Source organism: Arvicola amphibius, chromosome 8 (genome assembly GCF_903992535.2).
Source record: "Arvicola amphibius chromosome 8, mArvAmp1.2, whole genome shotgun sequence".
Taxonomy (NCBI): Eukaryota; Metazoa; Chordata; class Mammalia; order Rodentia; family Cricetidae; genus Arvicola; species Arvicola amphibius.
This window is the reverse complement of record NC_052054.1, coordinates 124,760,524-124,782,481: the sequence shown is the minus strand read 5'-3', so window position 1 is coordinate 124,782,481 and position 21,958 is coordinate 124,760,524. Positions and strand designations below refer to the sequence as shown.

The following is a 21,958-nucleotide window of genomic DNA, read 5'->3' as shown; positions in this document are numbered from 1 at the left end:
TATATTATTATGTATTATATATAATCTTGAAGTTACAGTCATATTATTTGCAAACAGAAATTATTCACTTCTTTCTAATGCAGTTTCCTTATATTTCTTGTTATTGACTACTAGCCCTGCTAGTTCAAGGACAATACTACTAGCAATCCTAAGTGGGAAACATTTAGTCTCTCACCATCAATTATTGTATTAACTATGAATTTTTAGTAAGTAGTATTTGTAATGTAAAGAAACTTCCTTTTGACTCTCAGGGTTTTAGTGTTTTAATCATGAAATGATCTCATATTTGTCAAATGTTTTTAATGCACTAATTAAAGTTCTCCTGAGTTTTTTCCTTTATTTAATTGACATGACATGTTACATTACTTGTTTTATGTTATACCATGCTTACATCCCATTGCAAAAACAAACCATCTTGTTCATAGTATGCAGTCTTTCTTTTGTATGGGTCTAGAGACTGAAAATACTTGGTTGAGGAGTTTTACCCATGTGTGCATAAGGGATATTGGTTCACAGTTTTCATTTCTTTTTTTAAGATTTATTTATTTATTAAGCATACAATGTACTGCTGGCAAGGAAGGCACCAGGTCTGGTTACAGATGGTTGTGAGCCACTATGTGGTTGCTGGGAATTGAACTCGGGACCTCTGGAAGAGCAGCCGGTGCTCTTACCCTCTGAGCCATCTCTTCAGCCCAGCAGTTTTCATTTCTTGTATGGTCATCATCTAGCTTCAGTATCAAAGATATTCATAGCTGAGTATACACAAAGGTATAAATTGCCCTCAAAACACTGTTCTTGGTGAATTCCAAAAATAGAGATATCGTTTTTATTTTCATAAATATCAAAATCCTTTTCATTTCCTCTGTGAGCTGTTAACTGACTGATATTTTAGAGTCAAAGTAATTCTTACATATTTGTAAATTCCCCAAATTCCCTACTGTTATTGACATCTGATTTCATCATAATAGAACAAGAAAGCACAGATCTTGTGAGTTAGGCCTCTAACTTACTGTGACTTCCGTACTGAGTACATCCTGCTCTGTGCTGGGTAGCAGTGTTTTCTATGGACACTTTGCGTGTGCCTCGTTGCAGTGCTGTTTAAGTCTTTGATTTCCTTGTGAATTCTGTCTAAATGCCCTCTTAACAAAGAATCATATAGTCTCTAGTGATTATTGTCAAATTGTTTTTATCCTTTTAATTCTGCCATTATTTATTTTATGTGCTTTAGTGTTCAACTATTATATGCATATATGAATATAATTAATCTTCCTGATAAGAGTCTTTATCAAAACATGTTCATCCTTGCCTGTAGCAAGAGCTTTTCTCTTAAAATATACATCATTTAGCATGAAGTTTACCTTTCCAACTTCTTTTTCATTTCTGTCCACAAGATTTATGTTTGTATTTTGAGAAAATATAGTGATTCTTATACATAGAATGATTTTGAGTCAAGTTTGTATGTTCATTTTTTTCTATCCATTCCACTAATTCTACCTTTTGTTTAGAGAATTTAGTCCGTTTTCACTTACTGCAATTTATGAATAAACTAAGATGTATGTCTTCCATATTAAAAGACAAAATATGCCACATGAAATACAGTTTTGTAACATTTATTTTCTGTTATAACCACTTTTACGTTTATGTGACACTTATAAGAAAATACAGTATATTCATAATGGCTACCTTAAAACCACCGCCTAATAAGTACCATCACATCTAAGCATCCCCAGGACAGGTTCTGTTGATCACATTTGTTCCCGAATATGAACAGTGTTTTCTTGGTTCTCTGAGTACCTCATACATTTTTTATTGAAAGTGAATCAAGTAAAAAAAAAAAAGCTGGACAGTGACAGACAGTACATGCCTTTGATCCCAGCACTGGAGAGTCAGAGGCAGGTAGATCTGTGGAATCTGTGAGTTACAGGCCAGCCTGGTTTACAGATGAGTTCCAGTAGAGCCAGGTCAACATGGAGAACCGCTATCTCAAAAAAAAAAGTGAATAAAGTTTATAATGTGACAGATGTCTATATTCTATCTACTCCACATCTGTCACTTTAACACCCCATATGTATTGAATGAGCAGGTAGGATTGAAAACAACTGAGTAAAGCTTTTATCTTCCAGCCCCTCACAGGCCCCCTAAAATCGCGACAGGCACACAAGAGAAGTCTTATCTTATAGGACACTCAAAGACTCAACATTCTTTATATGTTATAAAAATGTTTATTTTGTATTAATAATAAGTGCCTTTATTTTCATATCAATATACTGTTAAATAACTTTGCTACCTTGCTTGACTTCTACTACCTTCATTGCCCTTTCCTTTATTCTAAACAAAGCAATTATCAAGTTTAATATTTATTGTATTTATCAGATGAAGACATTAATATGGCTGGTTTTCACTGTTCCTGCCTTAAATGCACATGCTTTCTGCTACCTGATGTTCATGCTATAATCTCTCACACATGCCTGTGACACATGGCACTATGAAACAAACGCTTTACTCCTCAGTTAGAACTTTGTTTTCTCTGATTTCATACTACAAACTAGTTCCCTCTCTCACTATGCCTGTGCTTCTCTCCCTCTACAATGCAAGGTTAATGACAGTGCAGGGGAAGAGGGTTGATTTTGTTGTTTTGTAGAGGAAGGCAGTCTCCGTGATGTCACACTTTTTATTTTAGCAATATTATAGGTTGTCTTGTCAAATAAGATTTGAACTGCAAATTGTTGTTGCATTAGGATTTTGTCTTTCCTTCCAGATGAGGAACACACCACTGAACACACACCAAACCACCATGTGCCTCAGCCTCCGCAAGCAGTATTCCCAGCATGCATCTGTGCAGCAGTCCTTCCCATCGTTCACTTAATGGAGGATGGAGAGGTGCGAGAAGATGGAGTGGCAGGTATCATCTGGCAGGCCAAGCCGTTTCATTCTTCCCCTGCCATCTGATGGGAAACAGCAGTGTTCTCTTAAACACACAACCTGTCTACCGTATGCTAGATTGATCTATGTACATGTTACAATTATAGATGTTTAACATAGCATGCTAATGTAATCACTTTCTCTACCTCCTTCTCTTGCTACTTTTATTACCTTTACCAAGAAATTGCATTAAAATAGGTTTCTAGGTCCATGAAAATTTTTATTACCAGAAAATATAACATATTTGACTATCACAAAGTCAAACAGTGATTTTTTTTCCCACCTCAGAAACCTCAGCTATTAATTCAGTCACATCAAAGCCTTCATTCCTGCTTGACTGTCTTTCCAGATATACCAGTCAAGAGAAGTCTGAAAGACAGAATAATAAAATAGGGATAAAGTAGCTATATTTATAATGGACAAAAGTTAATATTCTTTTTGTCTTGTTTTTCTTTTTTATCCTTTGCTAAGGACTGAACTTAAGATCCTGCACATAATAACCAAGACCTCTAACACTGAGATGCTCCCTCAATCCTCCTCTTTTTTTCAAAAGTTGAGATAGAGTCTCATTAAGTTGCTAGGTTTGCTTTAAACTAACTTATAGCTGAGGCTAATTCTCCTGCCTTATACCCCCACCCCCACCAAGGCACTGGAATTTCAAGCCTAGGCCACCAGACTCAGCTAAGGTTAATATTCTTCCAATTTTAATATTTTACTGCAAGAGAGAGCACAAGATTTTTATTGTTAATATTAAAACTCAATAATTTTAACACCCACCGTAAAATGAGCAAAAGTTCTAAGCAGTCTCTGAGCTTGTTATACACACATAAATAACACAGCTACATAAAACAATACTATCTTGCATTTTGTTTACAAAGCTGCAAACCTTATTTCAAATTGAAATATCCAAAGTTAGAGAAGAGGCAAGAAAATTATCAAGAAAAATAACAGCTCAGAAAGAGGCATAAATTTGGGACAAGCATTGGAATGTTGTTTCACAATATGCATAAAAGGCTGAAAGCTATAAAAACCCTTTGGCATAAAGTCGGTTTTTTAGTATAAAAACTTGTAAAGGACCTTGTACATTATATATCATATATGATAATGGTTCTTTGAAAATGATATAAATGCCTAAACACAGGATATCAATTAAATCTTGTTGCTTCTTTATGATAGCATTTCAACACTTTGGAAATCATGGTCCAAAAAGTTAGCTTAAAGAGTGTTCTGCATAATGCTAAGTGGAGTTTGGGATAGTATTTTCTATAAGCTGCTGTGAAATATGTGTATGTATGATTTTCATGAATGTGAAAAGCAGACCCCAAAGTTAGTAGCTTTCTATGCTGATGAACTTAACAGTTTTTATTTTTCTCAATTTTTTCTTTATTTCCACATTTCGAACATCATATTGCTTTATTGAAGCAATAAGACTTTTTTCAGTCTTATAAAGATATTTTAGTAAGCAGTTTTGACCTAGAAACCCCATCTCTGGATTGTGTATAGGGCTCAGTGATAGAACCTTTGCCTCGCATCTATGCATCTGTCTGTAAACCCCTGGGTTCAGTCTCCAGCACCACACACAAGCATGCACACACACACACACACACACACACACACACACACTCATTATCACACTTTTTTATTGATTTTATTGAGCTATACATTTTTCTCTGCTCCCCTCCCTTCCTTTCCCCTTCCCCTCTACCCTTTCCCATCATTCCCATCTACTCCAGAGATCTTGTCTTTTTCTACTTCCTATGTACATTAGATCCATGTATGTCTCTTTTAGGGTTCTCATTGTTGTCTATGTTCCCTGGGGTTGTAAATTGTAGGCTGGTTTTCTTTGCTGTATGTCAAAAAGCCACTTATGAGTGAGTATATATGATAATTGTCTTTCTGGGTCTGGGTTACCTCATTCAATATGATGTTTTCTAGCTCCATCCATTTGCCTGCAAATCTCAACATGTCATTATTTTTTCTGCTGTGTAGTACTCCATTGTGTAAATGTATCACATTTTCCTTATTCATTCTTTGGTTGAGGGGCATTGAGGTCACTCACACATTTTAATTATTTAGAAAGATGCTTGAAAATTAAAGCTTAAAATTATATATTTCTTATTCACAGTATTTATTTGTATAGCTTTTGATTTTAATTGGATGGTTAATTTATGAAGCAAAAATTATTAGTATTATTTATCAAAATATAGACTAGATAATAAATTCATACTATATTCTAAACTCATAGCTTAGAAACCTGCAGAACTGAGGACCATTGCTCAAACTGAAGATCATGTGTTGTTGACCTCCACTCCTGGGCTTCCTTCCCCAAGGCCATCCAGGGAACCTTATCCTGACCTGTGTTGCAGTGAAGTAGCTCTGTCCCCATAGGATTATGTACTTATTCCTAGGAATGAAATCACTGCGAATTCAACTACTTTATCTTGCTGAAATAGATACTATTTAAAGTATCTGGATAATAAAAATTCATTCCTAGTTTATTTGTATATTAAACCAAACCACATTTTAAAACCTAAATAATTGCTTTAGGAATTTATGCTGGGGTTAGAGAGATGGTTCAGCAGTGAAGAGCATTTGCTTTGGTTCCCAGAACTGATATAGTGGATCACAACCATCTGTGACTAGTTCCAAGGGATCCAGTTCCTCTGATTAATCTTTGCGTATACCAGGCACACTTGTAGTGTACATACGCACATGTAGGCAAAACACTCATATATATAAAATAAATGAATCTGAAAATTGTTTTAAAAATTAAAATTTAAAGCTGAATTTATGCAAAATGCAATGAAATTTAACTTTATTTCAATGAAGATTTGCATTGTCAACATCAGGCTGGTCTCCAGGGTGAAGACAACTGAATATACTCATGAATGCACTCACAAACACAGTATTTGCACAGTAGTGCTGATTCAATCTTGTTTTCTTTTCCTTATGTGAGAAAATATTCAATAAAAACAATAACAAGCAGCTTTCTACCTTTTCATACAAAAAGTGTTCAGAGGACCATTATTTTAGTATCATGACCATGTGAGCTTTATTTATTTTTACTCTTTAAAGAATAATAGTTATTATTTGAAAATTTCACACGTATACAATTTTAATCATATTCATCCATCTTTCTACCTCTCTCCAACTCACTCTGGGACCACAAACCCCTCCTTTTCTCAGTTTGATGTTTTCTTTCCTTTTATTTTACTTTATTTTTTATGTATAAGGTTTCTGTCTGTGTATACATCTATGCACCCCATTCATACCTGGTGCCTGAGGAGACCAGAAGAGAGCATCTGACCTCTTGGAACTAGAATCACAGATGGTTAAGCCAGCCTGTAGGTGCTGGGAATTGAATTCAGGTCCTCTTGAACAGCAGCCAGTCCTCCTGACTTCTGTGCCAATCCTCTAGCAAGGATGTTTTATTTTTTCATTGTTATCAATATTACTAGCCCCTGCATCTAGTTATTGCTGACCATGTAGAAATGATGTGGGGCTATCCACTGAGGCAGAGGTAACTTGTTAAAAGCCACATGCCCAAAGAAAAGTAATTCTCCCTCCCTCTACAGCCATCAAATGCCACTAGCTCCTGAGCAAAAAGTTCAGTATCTGGAGCCCCTCTCCCACCCATACTGGAGTTTCGACTGCCTTAGTCTTGTACAGGCAACCACACCTGCTGGGTGGATTTTGCACCAATCATGTCCAGAAGACAGCATTTTAGAGTAGTTTTACCCATCTACTGGCTCTTAACATTTTTCCTCAATGTTCCTTGAACCTTGGATGGAAGGAGGCTTAGAGGATATCCATTGTGTGACTGAATATTTGCAACCACTTATTCTCAAGACTTGGACCAACCATGAGTTTCTGTCTTAAGCAATTCACTGCAAAAGAAGAGTGTCTTTGACCAAGGGTAAGAGCAGCTTACCTTTTATAAGTTTATATCTGTAGATATCAACATAAATATTGAGAAGCTAGTTTGACAACAAGACCATTTAGTAGTGCATCAGTAGGTTCCCCCTAGAATCCTAGTCATGTCTTGTTGACCAGATTACAGTACCAGCCATGAGATTCATCCTGTGGAGCAGCCTCAGGCTGATAAAAAGGCATCACTTTCCCCTATAACCATCATGCTACTACTGGCCAATGGATACCAATTGCCTGGCAGGTCAGCAGTTAGACCCCTGAGACTCATGTGATAGAAAAACATCAACTTCAGAAAAGTTTTCAAAGTAGGATAAAAGGGCTCATTAAAGTTTAGTAAATCATGTGAAAACTTCTTCTGGTTGATGAACTTATGGCCACTTTCTTTTCTCTTCTGAAGTCAGTGCTGTGGCCCAGCAAGTCTTATGGAACTGTTTAATTGAAGATCCATCGACGGTTCTTCGACATTTCCTGGAAAAATTGACTATCAGCAATAGACAAGTGAGTTGCTCTTCCTTGTCTGTAGCTGTGAGTATGGGTTCTGCTGGAATCAAGCAAAGGACTCGATAGTGTTGGTGTGTGATGTTAGTGTACTCTGATGTCTACTAATAGGCACCTTTTATGTAATCATGCGCAATATTCATCTTTGCTAATGCAGTTGAGATTTCTGGTTTTTTTGCATGTGTGCATGGCACATTGCTTGGTAACCCCATGACTTACAAGATTCTCAATAGTTTATACAAATATTAAGTTAAGCCTGATGTTTTTAGGGTTGAATACATTAACAGAATTCTAGTCATTTGGTAGCCTGGAATGTTAGTGGGGTTATTCCAATATGTTAACATTCTCCATCACCCAAAAAGCTAATTTACAAGAACAACTGTAAGGTGTTAAATAAAAGTCATTTTCTGGACAATAAGAAAACAAACTGATGATTAAAAATGGTTTCTATTGTGATTATATTCACTGGAAGATTGAGTTTGGCTTCTGGGAAGTGAGGTTGTTTACAGGCATTTCAACTTAGCTTCCCTTGGCTTCATTTTATCTCGTCGATTTGAAACCTAGGAAACCAAATTAGGGAAGTCAATTAATCTAGTGCTCATAGTACTTTCTCAGATAAGGTCCCACCCCACATTCCCTTCCCACCTGGTAGCCATAACAAATGCATCCAGCGAAGTGCACAATCCTTCCATGATTTACCAGTTACCTGTAGACACAGTGCAAAGTTGTATTTTAAAATAAAATGGTCTGATGAGGGGTGATATTTATATGTTATCCATAAAAGAAAAGTAGTCCCACTCATTTGCATAGTAAGAATCACATATAGTATCAGTATCTATGGATTGGTTTCTCCTCTGCCATGTTAAAGTGGTGAACGTAATTGAAATTAACTGAAGGGTAAAAGTTAGGAAAATCCCACTTTTCCAGCAGTTAGTCTCTGACAGCATGGCTGTGTGGGGGCTGCTGTGGGGGGGCTGCCGTGTGGGGCTGCTGTGTGGGGGCTGCCATGTGGGGGCTGCCGTGTGGGGGCTGCCGTTGGGGGTTGACGCGTCTGCTTTCCTTCCAGGACGAGTTAATGTACATGCTGCGCAAACTTCTCTTAAATATCGGAGACTTTCCAGCTCAGACATCACACATCCTATTCAACTACTTGGTGAGTATCAGCAGCTAATAGATTAGAAATGATTTTTGGTAGGAATTGGGAACATGGAGAAAGGAAAGTGGAGATCCCTCCCCAATAAATTCCTCATATTTGTATAATTGAAGGGGGGTCGGCAGAAGTTTCCACTTTTAGTATAGGGAAAACCCTGCCTGGCACAATCTTTGGCATCCAGTGGCCCCTCAATAAACGTTGTTTTCTTGTCCTCCTTTCAGCATTAGGCAACTTCCCTACATTAGTTAGTTCATGTCAATTTTAGTCATCCCAACACACACAGATTATCCAACAGCTTCTCTCTGGCCCCTCCCAGACTCACCTGCTCTTTCTCACATTCTTCTCCTTAAAACCTTAAAATGCATTTCAATATGCATTCTGTTTGGATACTGAGGCATATTAACTGAAATTGTTCCTCAGTCCAGGCAGACAGACGGACAAATAACTATCTTTGACATTTTCTCCTTTGTGTTATAACCATTTTAGCCACATGAATATACATCTGTAGCAGTGTGATAAACAGCTCACACCATAAATCTACAAGTGTAGGCAACGTTTGCAATTCCTTTATTGTGCCTATGACAAATTTGTCTTCCTTCTCAGTGTGCACTCGTTGGCTGCCCAGGAAAAAAATAAATATCTGATTCACATGAAAGCCGTCTTAGCCAAGTGTTCTCTGCTGTCCCCTGACTAATGCCACTTGAAGTTAAGAAAGCATTTGAGCAAAGACTACAAATGCAGGGATGATTTAATTTTAAGAAGAAAAGTCAAGAAAATGAAAACTGGAGTGTAGGAAGAACATGGCTCTGTGCTTGTTCTTTTGACCAGGTGGGACTAATCATGTACTTCGTGCGGACCCCGTGTGAGTGGGGGATGGACGCCATCTCTGCCACACTGACCTTCCTGTGGGAGGTAGTCGGGTATGTAGAGGGCCTCTTCTTCAAGGACCTCAAGCAGACGATGAAGAAGGAACAGTGTGAGGCGAAGCTCCTGGTCACTGCTTCCATGCCAGGTGATCCCTGGGTCTAACTATGCGTGTATGTCCTTCCATGCCAGGTGATCCCTGGGTCTAATTATGTGTGCATGTTCTTCCATGCCAGGTAGTCCCTGGCTCTAACTATGCGTGTATGTTCTTCCATGCCAGGTAGTCCCTGGCTCTAATTATATGTGTATGTTCTCCTTTGGGAGACTGGAAAAATAGAGTTCCAACTGCTCGTATTGAATGCACTCAAGAATTTTGTTTAGTATAGTCAGAAGGAGTATAATAGCCCCTTCAAAAAATCAGGAGTTGTGAGATGAAAAGGCAGATATCTGAACAGAGTACCAGGAAATCAGTCCTTGAAGAATGGCCAAGGTTAATGATTTATTTAAGTCTATCGCGATGAGTAGTCGAATTGAAAGCCACTGTGAGTTTTTGCCATTTGAACTGCATTGTTTCTACAGCAAGGACCCTGGCTTTGTAAACTCAGTGAGAGGAGGCTTATGAAAAGCTGGAAAAGGGAGAAACAGGGAAGCACACAATGGGTGTTGTCAACTCTCGATGCAGTTCCTCTGCACTCAGCACAGCTTGTCTTTCCTTGGGATGAAGATTTTTAACAAAGCTTTGTCCTTGTGTACAGAGTATTAAAATGTACAAGGATATGTGCATTGAAATGAAGAGAAAGGCTAAATGATGCAGAGGTGAGAACACTGGCTCCAACAGCAAAAAAAAAAAAAAAAAAAAAAAAATAGCCCGAGTTAAAATCAACCCTGCCATTTAGTAGCCTTATAACTAGAACTAGCAGTGGAAAAATAAAATCATTTCTTATGCCTTCTTTCCATGTATGTGATATTCAAATGTGATTCCTAACTCACAATTATGATGAATGCTTTAGTTTCTGTTTATGAAATACTTTATTGAAAGACCTGATTTGTGATAATCATCCAACAGGGATGGATAATTACACATTTGTATGCTGTATAGTCAGGATTTTTTACATGAAAAAAAAATGTCATATTGTTATGTAGCTGGTTATGTAGCTAGTTTGAAGTCAGTCTGGGCTGGATAAGACCATGTTATCTGTTTCAAAAGCAAGCAAATTAAATTAAGAACTTGATAAGGTTATTGATACTATTTCAATTTTAATGTTTCATGTCGTAAATGTAAACTTCCATGAAGGACTATGTGCAGACTTATTTTTATTTTGGATAGGTACCAAAACCCTGGTGGTTCATGGACAGAATGAATGTGACATTCCAACCCAGTTGCCCGTCCATGAAGACACTCAGTTTGAAGCCCTGCTGAAGGTGCGGGAGTCTTTTTGACAGATTGTTATGCATGCCCATGGCCTCCTCAGGAAATATGCTTTAGAATTATAATAAATGGCATTTTCTGTATTCAGACTAACATATCCAATTCTTCACTCTCCTCTGGAATATAGAAGTTGTATACTTCTATAATTTCTACCACTTTTAACTGATATTTTAGCTCTGTGTTAAGCAGGTGAAATTGGGCAAATTCTGTCTCAAACAGCAGCGTTGCCTTTGGATGTTATTCCCAATTCCCCTGAAAGCTGTCAATTCCGGTTTAGGAACATTCGATGTTACTGTTTTAGTAACACCTGGGCCCTGGTTTTGCTCACAGAAGTAAATTCTAGCCATCAGCTGATGTAATACCAAGAGCAATCTATATAGTACAGAAATCACTAGTGACGCAGGAAATATATAACTTAGAATAAATCAGGCAGGCAAAGAAAGAACTTTCTAATGTTTATAAGAATCCCTCTCAAAAGGAGTGCAGTTGATTGCTACCTGTACCTGCAAGTCTTTTAACGTAAGGTAATAAGTATGTTAGGATGGTAATCCCACTCATCTGGAGTCTGCATCTTAATCATCTTTCCTTACTGGATAAGAATGAAGCCCACGTACTCACTCATAGGTGGTTTTTAAGCATGAAGCAGAAAAGGCCAGCCTACAAACCACAATCCCAGAGAACTTAGACAACAATGAGGACACTAAGAGAGACTTAATAGATCTAATCTACATGGGAAGTAGAAAAAGACAAGATCTCCTGAGTAAATTGGGAGCATGGGAACTTTGGGGTAGGGTTGAAGGGGAGAGGGAAGAGGCAGGGAGGGGAACAGAGAAAAATGTAGAGCTCAATAAAAGTCAATAAAAAATTTAAAAAAAGAAAGCAAGCCAGTTCTGGACCCTGATATAAGTAGAAAAGTGTAGGTGGGGGCAAGACTTTTCTTTCAGACTTCTTCGAGATCCTTTGAAACTATCAAGCTTTTAACACCACCCATTTGCATACTTGCCTTGGAGGGTGGATACCAAGATTCAGTCAGTGTGTCCCCTTCCTGGCTTCACTACAGCCAGTGTAACATAAATCACAGTACCTCTCTAGTCAGTTTTGTTTCCATTAGTAGTATCATATTAGTTTGACCATACATGTTATCTACATGGAAGACTCTGGAGCCAGCCTACATATGCACTGATGCATTAATTATCGTTAGGATTATTCTTGATGCCATTACTAAGTATACTTTCCCTAATCATGCCCAGGAGGTGCCACTGTCCCTTCACAGTCTGTCACTCGGTCTTCATTAAAACTGTGCTACTCTGGACACTGTAAGAATAGATGGCTTCCTTTACCAGCCTTTACTATATTACTTTAGATAAATATATCCCTATATGTTCTCATGTCCCTTTAAGAATTACTTTGTGTCTTTCTAGCATATTATCCACCTACCAGGTAATATAGTCTTGGTAAACATTTATAAAATTTGTTGCTATTGCTCTAGGAGTGTCTGGAGTTTTTCAACATCCCAGAATCCCAGTCAACACATTACTTCCTCATGGATAAACGATGGAACCTCATCCACTACAACAAGGTAAGTCTGCGGTCATCATGCCCATGCTACCTTGGGTCAAGCTCCCCAAACCTTGCCTAAGTGCAGCTTATTACTGCTGAGGCATCACTCATTCAGTTATATGCATGGTCACTTGGGTCTCTTGGCTTCGGACCAACTGACTTATTTCTGCCCTTAGTGCCCCATCTGTAAAGGGAAACTGAATACAGTAGTGTGCCCGGGTGGCTGTCATCCCTGGAGGAGATAGGCCAGCTTGAACTCTTAGCTAATCATCGTAGTTGATATGGGTGAACATGTCGTATTTTTGTATTGAATTGACAGATTTTCATTGCTGTGACCACATACAATACAGAAGGGAACTTGGGAGGAAGGGTTATTTTAGCTCACAGTTAAAGTCAATCCACTAAAGCCAGGAATGCATGGAGACAGGAGCTGGAGGGGGCTCATCAGTCCCATAGCAGCTGCAGTCAGGAAGCCTAGTAAGAGTGCCTGTGCTCAGATCACCTCCTCCTTTTTCTTCTGTCCAGGTCCCCAGCCCATGACATTTAGTTGACAGCGAAGACTGACCAGCCCATGCATACAGTAATGGCATCTGTGTGCCTCTTTGGAATTTTAGCCATTTTGGCTTTCTTTCCCTTACTTTAAACATGATGATGGTGACTTGATCTAATGAACAAAATGGCACTTTAGGTGGTCCCCAGGCTTACTTTAGGCTAACCCTCAAACACCCACCCAGTGCTGAGCGTAAATCACAGACTGGGCAGAGTGAGGGTTTCCTGAGAAGGGGAATTGCCTTCCTTAAGGTTCTATGGAAATGAGAAGTGTAAGATAGCAAGAGCAGAAACCATTAAAAAAGAAGTGAATGTTTTGTCTGCCTGCCTTTGGATAAATAGGAAATGAAAATAAAACGTAATTTGTGTTGAACTGGTTTTTCTCTCTGTGTGACCCACTGCAGACCTATGTTCGAGATATTTATCCCTTCCGGAGGTCCGTATCCCCACAGCTGAACCTGGTACATATGCATCCGGAGAGGGGGCAGGAGCTCATTCAGAAGCAGGTGCTCAACCACACCTTTGTATTCTGGTCATGCTGTGGGGGGCGGGACCTGCACACACATTACCTGCCTTGAGATTCTGTAGTTCCATCATAGTCCTGTCTTCTAATAATGGATGATAGACAGCTTTGCTCAGTAGATTGTCCCCTCAAATATGCAAGTTTTATAAATTGGATCCTGGTGCATAAGTTATTCAGAGAAACTCATATGGGATAATATTATGAAGCATATAATAGAAATACTCTAACTTATTAACAGGCTAGTTTCTAGGGTTTTCATTTCCCATTTTTATAAAGTAGTATTGAAGGAATACATGATTGCAACCCTGGTACTGAGAAGGCAGAGGCAGATATGGTGTTCAAGCTCACCCTCAGCCACATAAGGGTTTCAAGGCTGTCATGGACTCCATGAAGTCCCTTCTTAAGTGAAAAAAATAGGGCTGGGGAGATGACTCCGTGGGTAAAGAGCTTGCTGCGCAAACATACGGACATGAGATCTGACCCCAACACACATAAAGAGTTCAGAGTGGTGGTGGGTATCTGTACCCGCAGTGCTGGGGGGAGGGGAGGAGGGTGGAGCCACAGGGCTCCCTGACCAGCCAGCCTAGGCTCAATGGCAGCTGTTGTCTCTAGAAATAAGGCTGCGTGTGAAGATGCACGAAGTTGACCTCTGGCAAGCACACCTGCATACTCTCATGTACCATGTGCACACAAAGTATACATAGTATAGTTTGTATACTATTTTTGTTGTGTTTTGTTTTGTTTTTTGAGACAGGGTTTCTCTGTGTAACAGTCCTAGCTGTCCTGGATCTAGCTCTTGTAGAGCTGACTGACCTTGAGCTCATAGAGATCTACCTGCCTTTGCCTCCTGAGTGCTGGCCACCACCGCCCAGCTAAATGTGTAGCCCAAGCTGGCCTCGAACTCAGATCCTCCTGCCTCTGCCCCTTCAGCATATCCTACTGGTCCGCACCACCAGAGCCAGCCATTATTAGTGACTTAAGTCAGGTGAAAAATAGGTAAAAAAAATATAGTGCCTCAAAATAGCACCAAACTAAAAGCCAGAGATCTAGATTCCATCCCTACTGTGCAACTGACTAGGACCCTGAAAACAGAAAAGATACAGCCAAACAATCTAATACTGGAGAGCAGAATAGCATTCACATGGTTGACCTCCAATCAGACTTTGATCCTAAAGAAAGTCAGCAATCTGCATACAGAACAGGACTTTATACACAGTACCAAAATTGATAATTTTCTCAATGTAGTTCTAATGCTTGTATATTAACAAACTTATTTTTAAGAAGAATACAGGGGCTGGAGAAATGGCTCAGAGGTTAAGACCACTGGCTGCTCTTCCAGAGGACCTGAGTTCAGTTCCCAGTAACCACATGGTGGCTCACAATCATCGATAATGAGATCTGGTGCCCTCTTCTGGTGTGCAGACAGAACACTGTGTGTATAATAAATAAATAAATCTTTAGAAAAAGAAAAAGTACATAAACAATAATTCAAAGATACTTGATCAGCTCGGTTTTTCTGCACACATCAAGGAGGCTGCTTTTTACATTAAAATACCATTCCTGAGATAAGTGAGGACGGCAGAGCCGTGGAAGACAGAGCGACACCTTAAGATCGCTACCATTAGCTGCTCTCCATGAGCAGTGCCAGAGAGCGCTGCCCCGAAATGAGGGTAGCCTTTCATTCTGCAGAATGATAGGCAAAAGCATGGCCAGATGCTGCTCCACGGGCGAGTGTGATTTGTTTAAGATCACACGTCAAAGACTGCTGTAATCGGGGCACTACTCTCTCTGCTCCAAGCTGGAACCCTGAGATGTTGAAACTCCCCAGAGAGATACAACATGGAGGCTTACGCTCTAGCTCAGAAGGCGGCTGCAGCGGTTCATTGCTCAGGAGCTTCCTAGTCCTAGCCCTTGGTCAGTGACTAACAAGAGACAAGAGCAAGAGCCACAGGGGCTCGCCTTCCAAACTCTGGAACAAACGGATATCTGGGGTTGTCGGCTTTTGTATCAACAGCTTGTTCCTAGATTCCTTTTCGTCTTTTCTTAAAAAGGCAAACCCAGAACTGCCAGGAAACGTCTTGAGGCATCTGTGGAGATGCAGTGGCAATTGTCACTGAGTGCCAGCTCCTGTCAGAGAAAGGCTTCCATGTTGTGACACCCACACAGATGGGGCTCTGTATAATTCTCGACTCTCTTGACAGTCCCTGATGTGTGCTTCTCTAGGCCACAGCCCACTAAGCTCAGTCAGCTTCAAAGACTGAGAGTCCATTAAAAACTGTTTATTCTTTCTATCTGGTATAAACAGTTCTTCCTCTTTCCTTCCTCTCTACCCTGTTTGTTTCATTCTATCAGTCAGGTTTGGTACGGAAGATCTCCAGTGTCTTCACGCTGCAATTTTCAGCTTCCTAATTGTGCTCTGTCTGCTCCTGCTAGGTGTTTACCAGGAAGCTGGAGGAAGTGGGGCGAGTGTTATTTCTCATCTCCCTCACGCAGAAGATCCCCACGGCACACAAGCAGTCTCATGTCTCCATGCTCCAGGAGGACCTTCTCCGGCTGCCCTCCTTCCCCCGGAGTGCCATAGACGCTGAGTTTTCGCTCTTTAGCGACCCTCAAGGTACTGTAGGAGGAAAACCATTCCTCTTGACCTTGTTCTCGTGTCTTTGTTGAGATCCGACCACTGGACACCAGTGGTTCTCAAACCTGAGTATACACCCGAGTCAGTTGGAAGTTATTTCAAACTCAGAATGCTGGTGCCCATCCTCCAGCTGCCAGTTTCAGGGTGGATCCCAAACTCACATGTCTAACACACTCCTAAGGAATGCTGATGCTGCTGGTGCTGCTGGTGCAGCTGGTGCAGCTGGTGCAGCTGGTGCTGCCGATGCTGCCGATGCTGCCTTTCCAAGCACTGGCTTCGGAGAGCAGTGTTGGTGATGGATTGCAGCAGGTGAAGGAAGCAGGGATGTGATGTTTGAAGGGGAATTCCTGCACAGCGGAAGGGCTCCCCTGCAGATGCCGGATCAGGCACAAACTGCACCCAAGCACCTGTTTTCACAGAGAGCTCCTATTAAGCGGGAAAGAAAAGCTAAAGTAGCTGCTCTCTGATGCCTGCAGAGAAGCAGCCACACATGTCCTTGCAGGTGTGATTTTTTTTTAAAAAAAATCTATTTATTGGATACAAATATTTCAGAGATTATCTAAATTAGAAATTAAGGTTTCAAAACACACTTAATACAAAGTGCTAATTAGTAGGAATGACAATGAGTATAACTTTTTAAAAACAACAACAATCTGTTTTTTATTTTACACACCAATCCCAGTTCCTCCCGCCCTCTTTCTGTTCTCCTGCCACCAGACCCCCCCCCCAACCCTATTCCCTCCCCCCACATCTAATCCTCAGAGATGGTGAGGCCTCCCATGGGGAGTCAACAAAGTCTGGCACATCACCTTGAGGCAGGAACGAGGCCCTGAAAGGTATCCCTCCATAGAGAATTAGCTCCAAAAAGCCAGTTCATGCACTAGGGATAAATACTGAGCCCACTGCCAGGGGCCCCACAGACTGCCCAAGCAGGTGTAATTTTTAAGAGTGGAAAAAGAGAAAGAGGTGAGATCTGCATTAGAATGGGCTAGGATGCCTGCAGTGGTAGGGGGATAGAGGACAAGGGAGAAGGAGACAGGAACAAGGGAAAGGGGGAAGGGATATTTGTCCCAGGGAAACAAAGTAATGCCTCTGAACAGAGAGGAGACCGCAGTGGCCATAGGACAATGGCGGTTTATAAAAGGAAAATTGGGAACCCCGTGATAGGATGAGGTGTTTAATGTTGATTGAACATGTTGATTAGTTGTGCCAAAGGGGGCTTCTGACTGCTGGACTTCAATACTTTGCTAACTGGACCTTGGTAGTCAGCCTCAGGAGGAAGAAGTAACCAAATAAGGGAATAGATCTTGGTGACTGGCTTTAGGAATGCAATCTAATGGTTTTCAGCCATGCAGAGAGAACTGGGAAGAAGGGGAAGGCCTGTAAGAACCACATGTTCCAGTGGGCTAGGGTCCCTTCAGTGTTACTGCACGGGAGTCCCTTGAGTAAGCAAAACACAAGGTGCAGTAAGAAGATCAAAAGGAGGCCAAGCTAATCCTGAGTGACACAAATCAGAACAGTGTCGTCTCCGGGTGGGGAGGGATGCATGAACTGCTGGCAAAGCGTGAGGGAGCTGTAGGAAGGACCTAGGCCTTGGGTGCTATTTCTCTGTATTGTTGCAAAACTTGCTGAATACGCCATTTAAATTCTGTTCATTGCAGTGTAACTTATGCCTGAACTGAGGCAGAGTCAGAGACATAGCAAGAGACCCAGCTAAGAACCTCACTTTGTTACCATGGTTGATTTAGGACAAGCCACTTAAATTACCATCCCTGGGCTTCAGGGCTCCTGACAGAAAGGTTCTGGTCTAAATGGTGATAAGAAAGCCAGATGCTGACCCCATCCCTAACTGTTGTCCAGCCAGAGAATTCTTTCAGCAGTTCATTTAACACGATACTGCAAATGCCTGTCCTGCCCTGCCCATGCAGGCAGCATTGTGCTGGGAAACCATGCAGCAGTAGGTTTTCTGGAGCTGGAACAAGCAAATGGAAAATAGTTGTGCAGTAGCTTTTGATCTTCTGCTCATGCTGAGAGGGCTGGTGCCGGACTAATTCTGTCTGCTGCTTCATGTTCCCACAGCTGGGAAGGAACTGTTTGGCCTCGACACCCTTCAGAAAAGCCTGTGGATCCAGCTCCTGGAGGAAATGTTCCTGGGCATGCCTAGCGAGTTTCCCTGGGGAGACGAAATCATGCTTTTTCTCAACGTGTTTAATGGGGCTCTGATTCTCCACCCCGAAGACAGTGCCCTGCTGAGGCAGTACGCTGCCACTGTCATCAGCACAGCTGTGCACTTCAATCACCTCTTCTCTCTCAGCGGCTACCAGTGGATTCTGCCCACCATGCTGCAGGTGCCTGGCATCCCCGCTCCTAGCTACACAAGGAACCCAGCCCTGCTCAGACCTAGCAGTCCAACAAGTTAACTTCTTTGTTACAGCAGAAAACACCCACTCAAATCCACACATGAAATTTCAAGAGTTGACAGTATTCTGTGCTATCCGGAGATTCTGCCCCAGAGTTGGGAGCTGGGATACTCTTCCCGTGTTCTTTAGCACAGTGACGCCCAAAATGTGGCATCTGGAACAGCGGCCTCGGTATTTCCTAATAGCTCACAAGAAACTCACTCTCCTGCACTCCATCTTAGCCTCGCTGAATAAGAAACTCAGTGGTGGGGCCCAGCGGTGTGTCTTTACCCAGCCATGAGGCAGGGCAGCTCCTGTAGACAGTAAGAGGACCTCTGGGCAATGCTTGTGCCAGCTGAACAGCAGAGCTTTTTCTGCCACGACCTCAGTTTGAACAGGGATTTTTTAGTGCCATGAAGTTTTAGTGCCAAGGGATTGGAGGAGTTGACGTTAGTAGGATTTTCTGTTTCGCATGTCCAGTGTGCATCTGGCTGCACTTAGAAGGAGAGTATCAAAGATAATTCGGACAAGACCTGGGGTTAATTCTAGCTGCCTGTTTGGAGGAAAATTTTTAATGAATATTATGAAAATAGCATGTTTGTACAAAACACATTCTGTTTCATCCAATGATAGCAAAAAAACAATTTGCTTTTACCCCAAGGCTCTCTGACTCATTTTTAAGTAATAGCAATTTTTTCTTTTATCAACTACCAAAAGTAATTACACTCATTTTAAATTGAGACAATAAAGTTTGAACAACACGTGGAGATCACCCGTATCTCTTCTCCCCAGAAAACTTTTGAATGAAAAGTGAAATTTATGCCCTGGCACTGCTGAAGCAGGCATGGGCAGCCCATATATGGCGGTTCTGTTAAACTTGTTCATATTGGGTTTCATGGTCTAAGATGAGGATGACTGACCAGGTCGCTTCCTCAAGAGGGCACCAGATCTCATTACAGATGGCTCTGAGCCACGATGTGGTTGCTGGGAATTGAACTCATGACCTTTGGAAGAGCAGGCAGTGCTCTTAGCCACTGAGCCATCTTATGTTCCCTGAAAATCTGTATGCTGGCATTAAAATAAAACTACATAATACCATATTCAAGTTTTGCATCCATTTTTCAAGTAATAAAGATCATCATGTGAACGTCATATAGCTATTGAGCTTTAATGTGTCATTTGAAATAACTACACTATATTGTTTTGAGATTTCCCCTTACCCGGATCAGAAGGGCTGAAGATCTAAAACAAACGGTGGCCGTGCTGGCGTGGATGTGAGGAAAGGCAACACTTACTCACTGACGTGAAAAGTGCAGCCTGGTGGCCCCTCTGTGGAAATCAGTGTAAAGATTCCTAAAAGAACTAAACATAGATCCAGCACACACGCCAGCTGTATCTTGGGCTGGTGCCGAAAGGATGCTAGATCCTACTGCAGAGACTCCAGCTCAGCCACGTTCTCGGATACTCTATTTGCAATAGTCAAGGCATAGAAACAGCCTCGGGTTCCATCAACTGATGAATAACTGATAATAAACATGTGGTGTATTTACACGATGCATGTACCACAATTCACTTAATAAGCTATCACTTAATGATTCATTTAACTTATTCCAAGTTTTCTACTATTACAAATGACCTGCAGCAGGTATTCTTAGGTAAACATTACATCTATTCCTCTCACTGAAATAAATGACTAGTCTTAAGGTTCCTGGGGGAAAATATATGTTTGGTTTATAGGACTCTTATGTCTATCAGCAAAACACCTCAAGAAAGCTGATGCTATATTACAACCCACCCTACAAGCTTATAGAAGTTTTAGAAGGAAACACCACTTTGGCACACTGTGAAGGCACTTCCTAAGTAAGCGATACTTCTCTGTAGGTGTATTCTGACTATGAGAGCAACCCTCAGCTGCGTCGAGCCATCGAATTTGCCTGCCACCAGTTCTACATTCTCCACCGGAAGCCCTTTGTGCTCCAGCTGTTTGCCAGTGTGGCCCCTCTCCTGGAGTTTCCGGTGAGTTAGACTGAAAGGATGAGTGCAGACCAATCGACTGAAACGTTTACAGCAACAGCTAGGGAGGAAGGTGGGCAGCACTTGTGTCTGGGCAGAATGCAGAGGCAGGCAGAAATAGCGCAGGGCTCCAGAGTGGATGGGAAGGAAGCTTAAGATGTATCGGCATTTAGTAGATCCCTGAAATTCGTCACCAGAATGCCAGACACAGAATCATATAAGCTGAATTTCACTTAGATCTTGTGATATATATTTGAATTTATAAATTTGGAAGTCAGCCATATTAGTGCTAAGGTAGCAATCAATAACCCAAAAGTGTTTTTGTTGTTGTTGTTTGCTTTGTTTTGCTTTATGTAGGATGCTGCCAATACTGGGTCCAGCAAAGGAGTGTCAGCTCAGTGTCTGTTTGACTTGCTGCAGTCCCTGGAGGGAGAAACCACAGATATTTTGGACATTCTAGAGCTGGTTAAGGCTGAGAAGCCCCTTAAGTCACTAGGTAAATACAAAACTGTCTCCAGCATTCTTTTTGCATAGCAATTGTTCAAATAGGTATTTGTATGTCTATACAAACTAAAACAGTTGTATAATATATGCAACTAATTCAAAAACAATAACAAATGGAACAATGTTAGATGTTAAGTGAGTAGATTTATTTTCTTATCATAAATTTCTTGTAAATCTGCAGAATGAGGAATCCTCTTCTGTGAAAAGCATGCTGGTGTGTGTCTCAGTAGACCCACTCTCTAACAGTTTAACCCTAGCAGTTCTGGGGAAATAGTCTTCTAGAATGATCTTTTGTTATGTAATAAACAGAATTAGATATAATTCAAAGCTTTCTCTTCTACCTCATGTTGTAATAGGCTGCTAATTTATTCCCGGCTACTTAGCCTCAAAATAATAACATAGAAACTATATTATTTAAATCACTGCTTGGCCTGTTAGCACTAGCTTCTTATTGGATAACTCTTACATCTTAATTTAACCCTTCTCCATTAATCTGTGCATTTGACTTACCAGCAAAGTTTCAGCACGTCTGTCTCTGGCTGTGGCTCCATGGCTTCTCCCTGACTCTGCCTCCGTTCTCCCAGCATTTAGCTTAGTTTTCCCTGCCTAGCTAAGTTATGCCTTCCTATAAGTTCAAAGCAGTTTCTTTATTCATTAATGGTAATTACAGCATACAGAGGGGAATCCCACATCAACCTCAAACAATTAAAATACTTTAGTACCTTCCATTCAGTAAGGCTGTTAAGACCTCCCTTATTTCTTTTTCTTTTTTATTAATTTTTTTCATTTATTTTACATACCAATCCTCTCCCTTCTATCTTCCTGTCCCCTCCCTCTACCTCCCACCTATCCCCTCTCCCCCCATTATCCAGTGGTTTAAATGCAGGAAGCAGAATTTTGTTCTTTCAGATGAAAAAATTTATAGTTTGCAGAATTCAGGAATAAACCCTAAGTGATAAAAGAACTTTGGTAGCGATGC

At 40.8% G+C, this 21,958-nt stretch overlaps 1 protein-coding gene across 5 annotated transcripts in view; it reads left to right on the top strand.

The window, feature by feature from the left end:
- The window catches only part of Unc80 (unc-80 homolog, NALCN channel complex subunit), a 163,437-nt gene that overhangs the window by 100,523 nt on the left and 40,956 nt on the right, over positions 1–21,958 (top strand). For all 5 annotated transcript variants that reach the window (XM_038338762.1, XM_038338760.1, XM_038338759.1 and 2 more), the window contains 11 exons: positions 2,759–2,902; positions 7,250–7,350; positions 8,417–8,503; positions 9,332–9,515; positions 10,695–10,789; positions 12,286–12,375; positions 13,310–13,411; positions 15,862–16,042; positions 18,143–18,411; positions 20,344–20,478; positions 20,833–20,971. In XM_038338762.1, the coding sequence (XP_038194690.1) occupies positions 2,759–2,902; positions 7,250–7,350; positions 8,417–8,503; positions 9,332–9,515; positions 10,695–10,789; positions 12,286–12,375; positions 13,310–13,411; positions 15,862–16,042; positions 18,143–18,411; positions 20,344–20,478; positions 20,833–20,971 (1,527 nt within the window). The remainder of the gene's footprint in view (positions 1–2,758; positions 2,903–7,249; positions 7,351–8,416; positions 8,504–9,331; positions 9,516–10,694; positions 10,790–12,285; positions 12,376–13,309; positions 13,412–15,861; positions 16,043–18,142; positions 18,412–20,343; positions 20,479–20,832; positions 20,972–21,958) is intronic.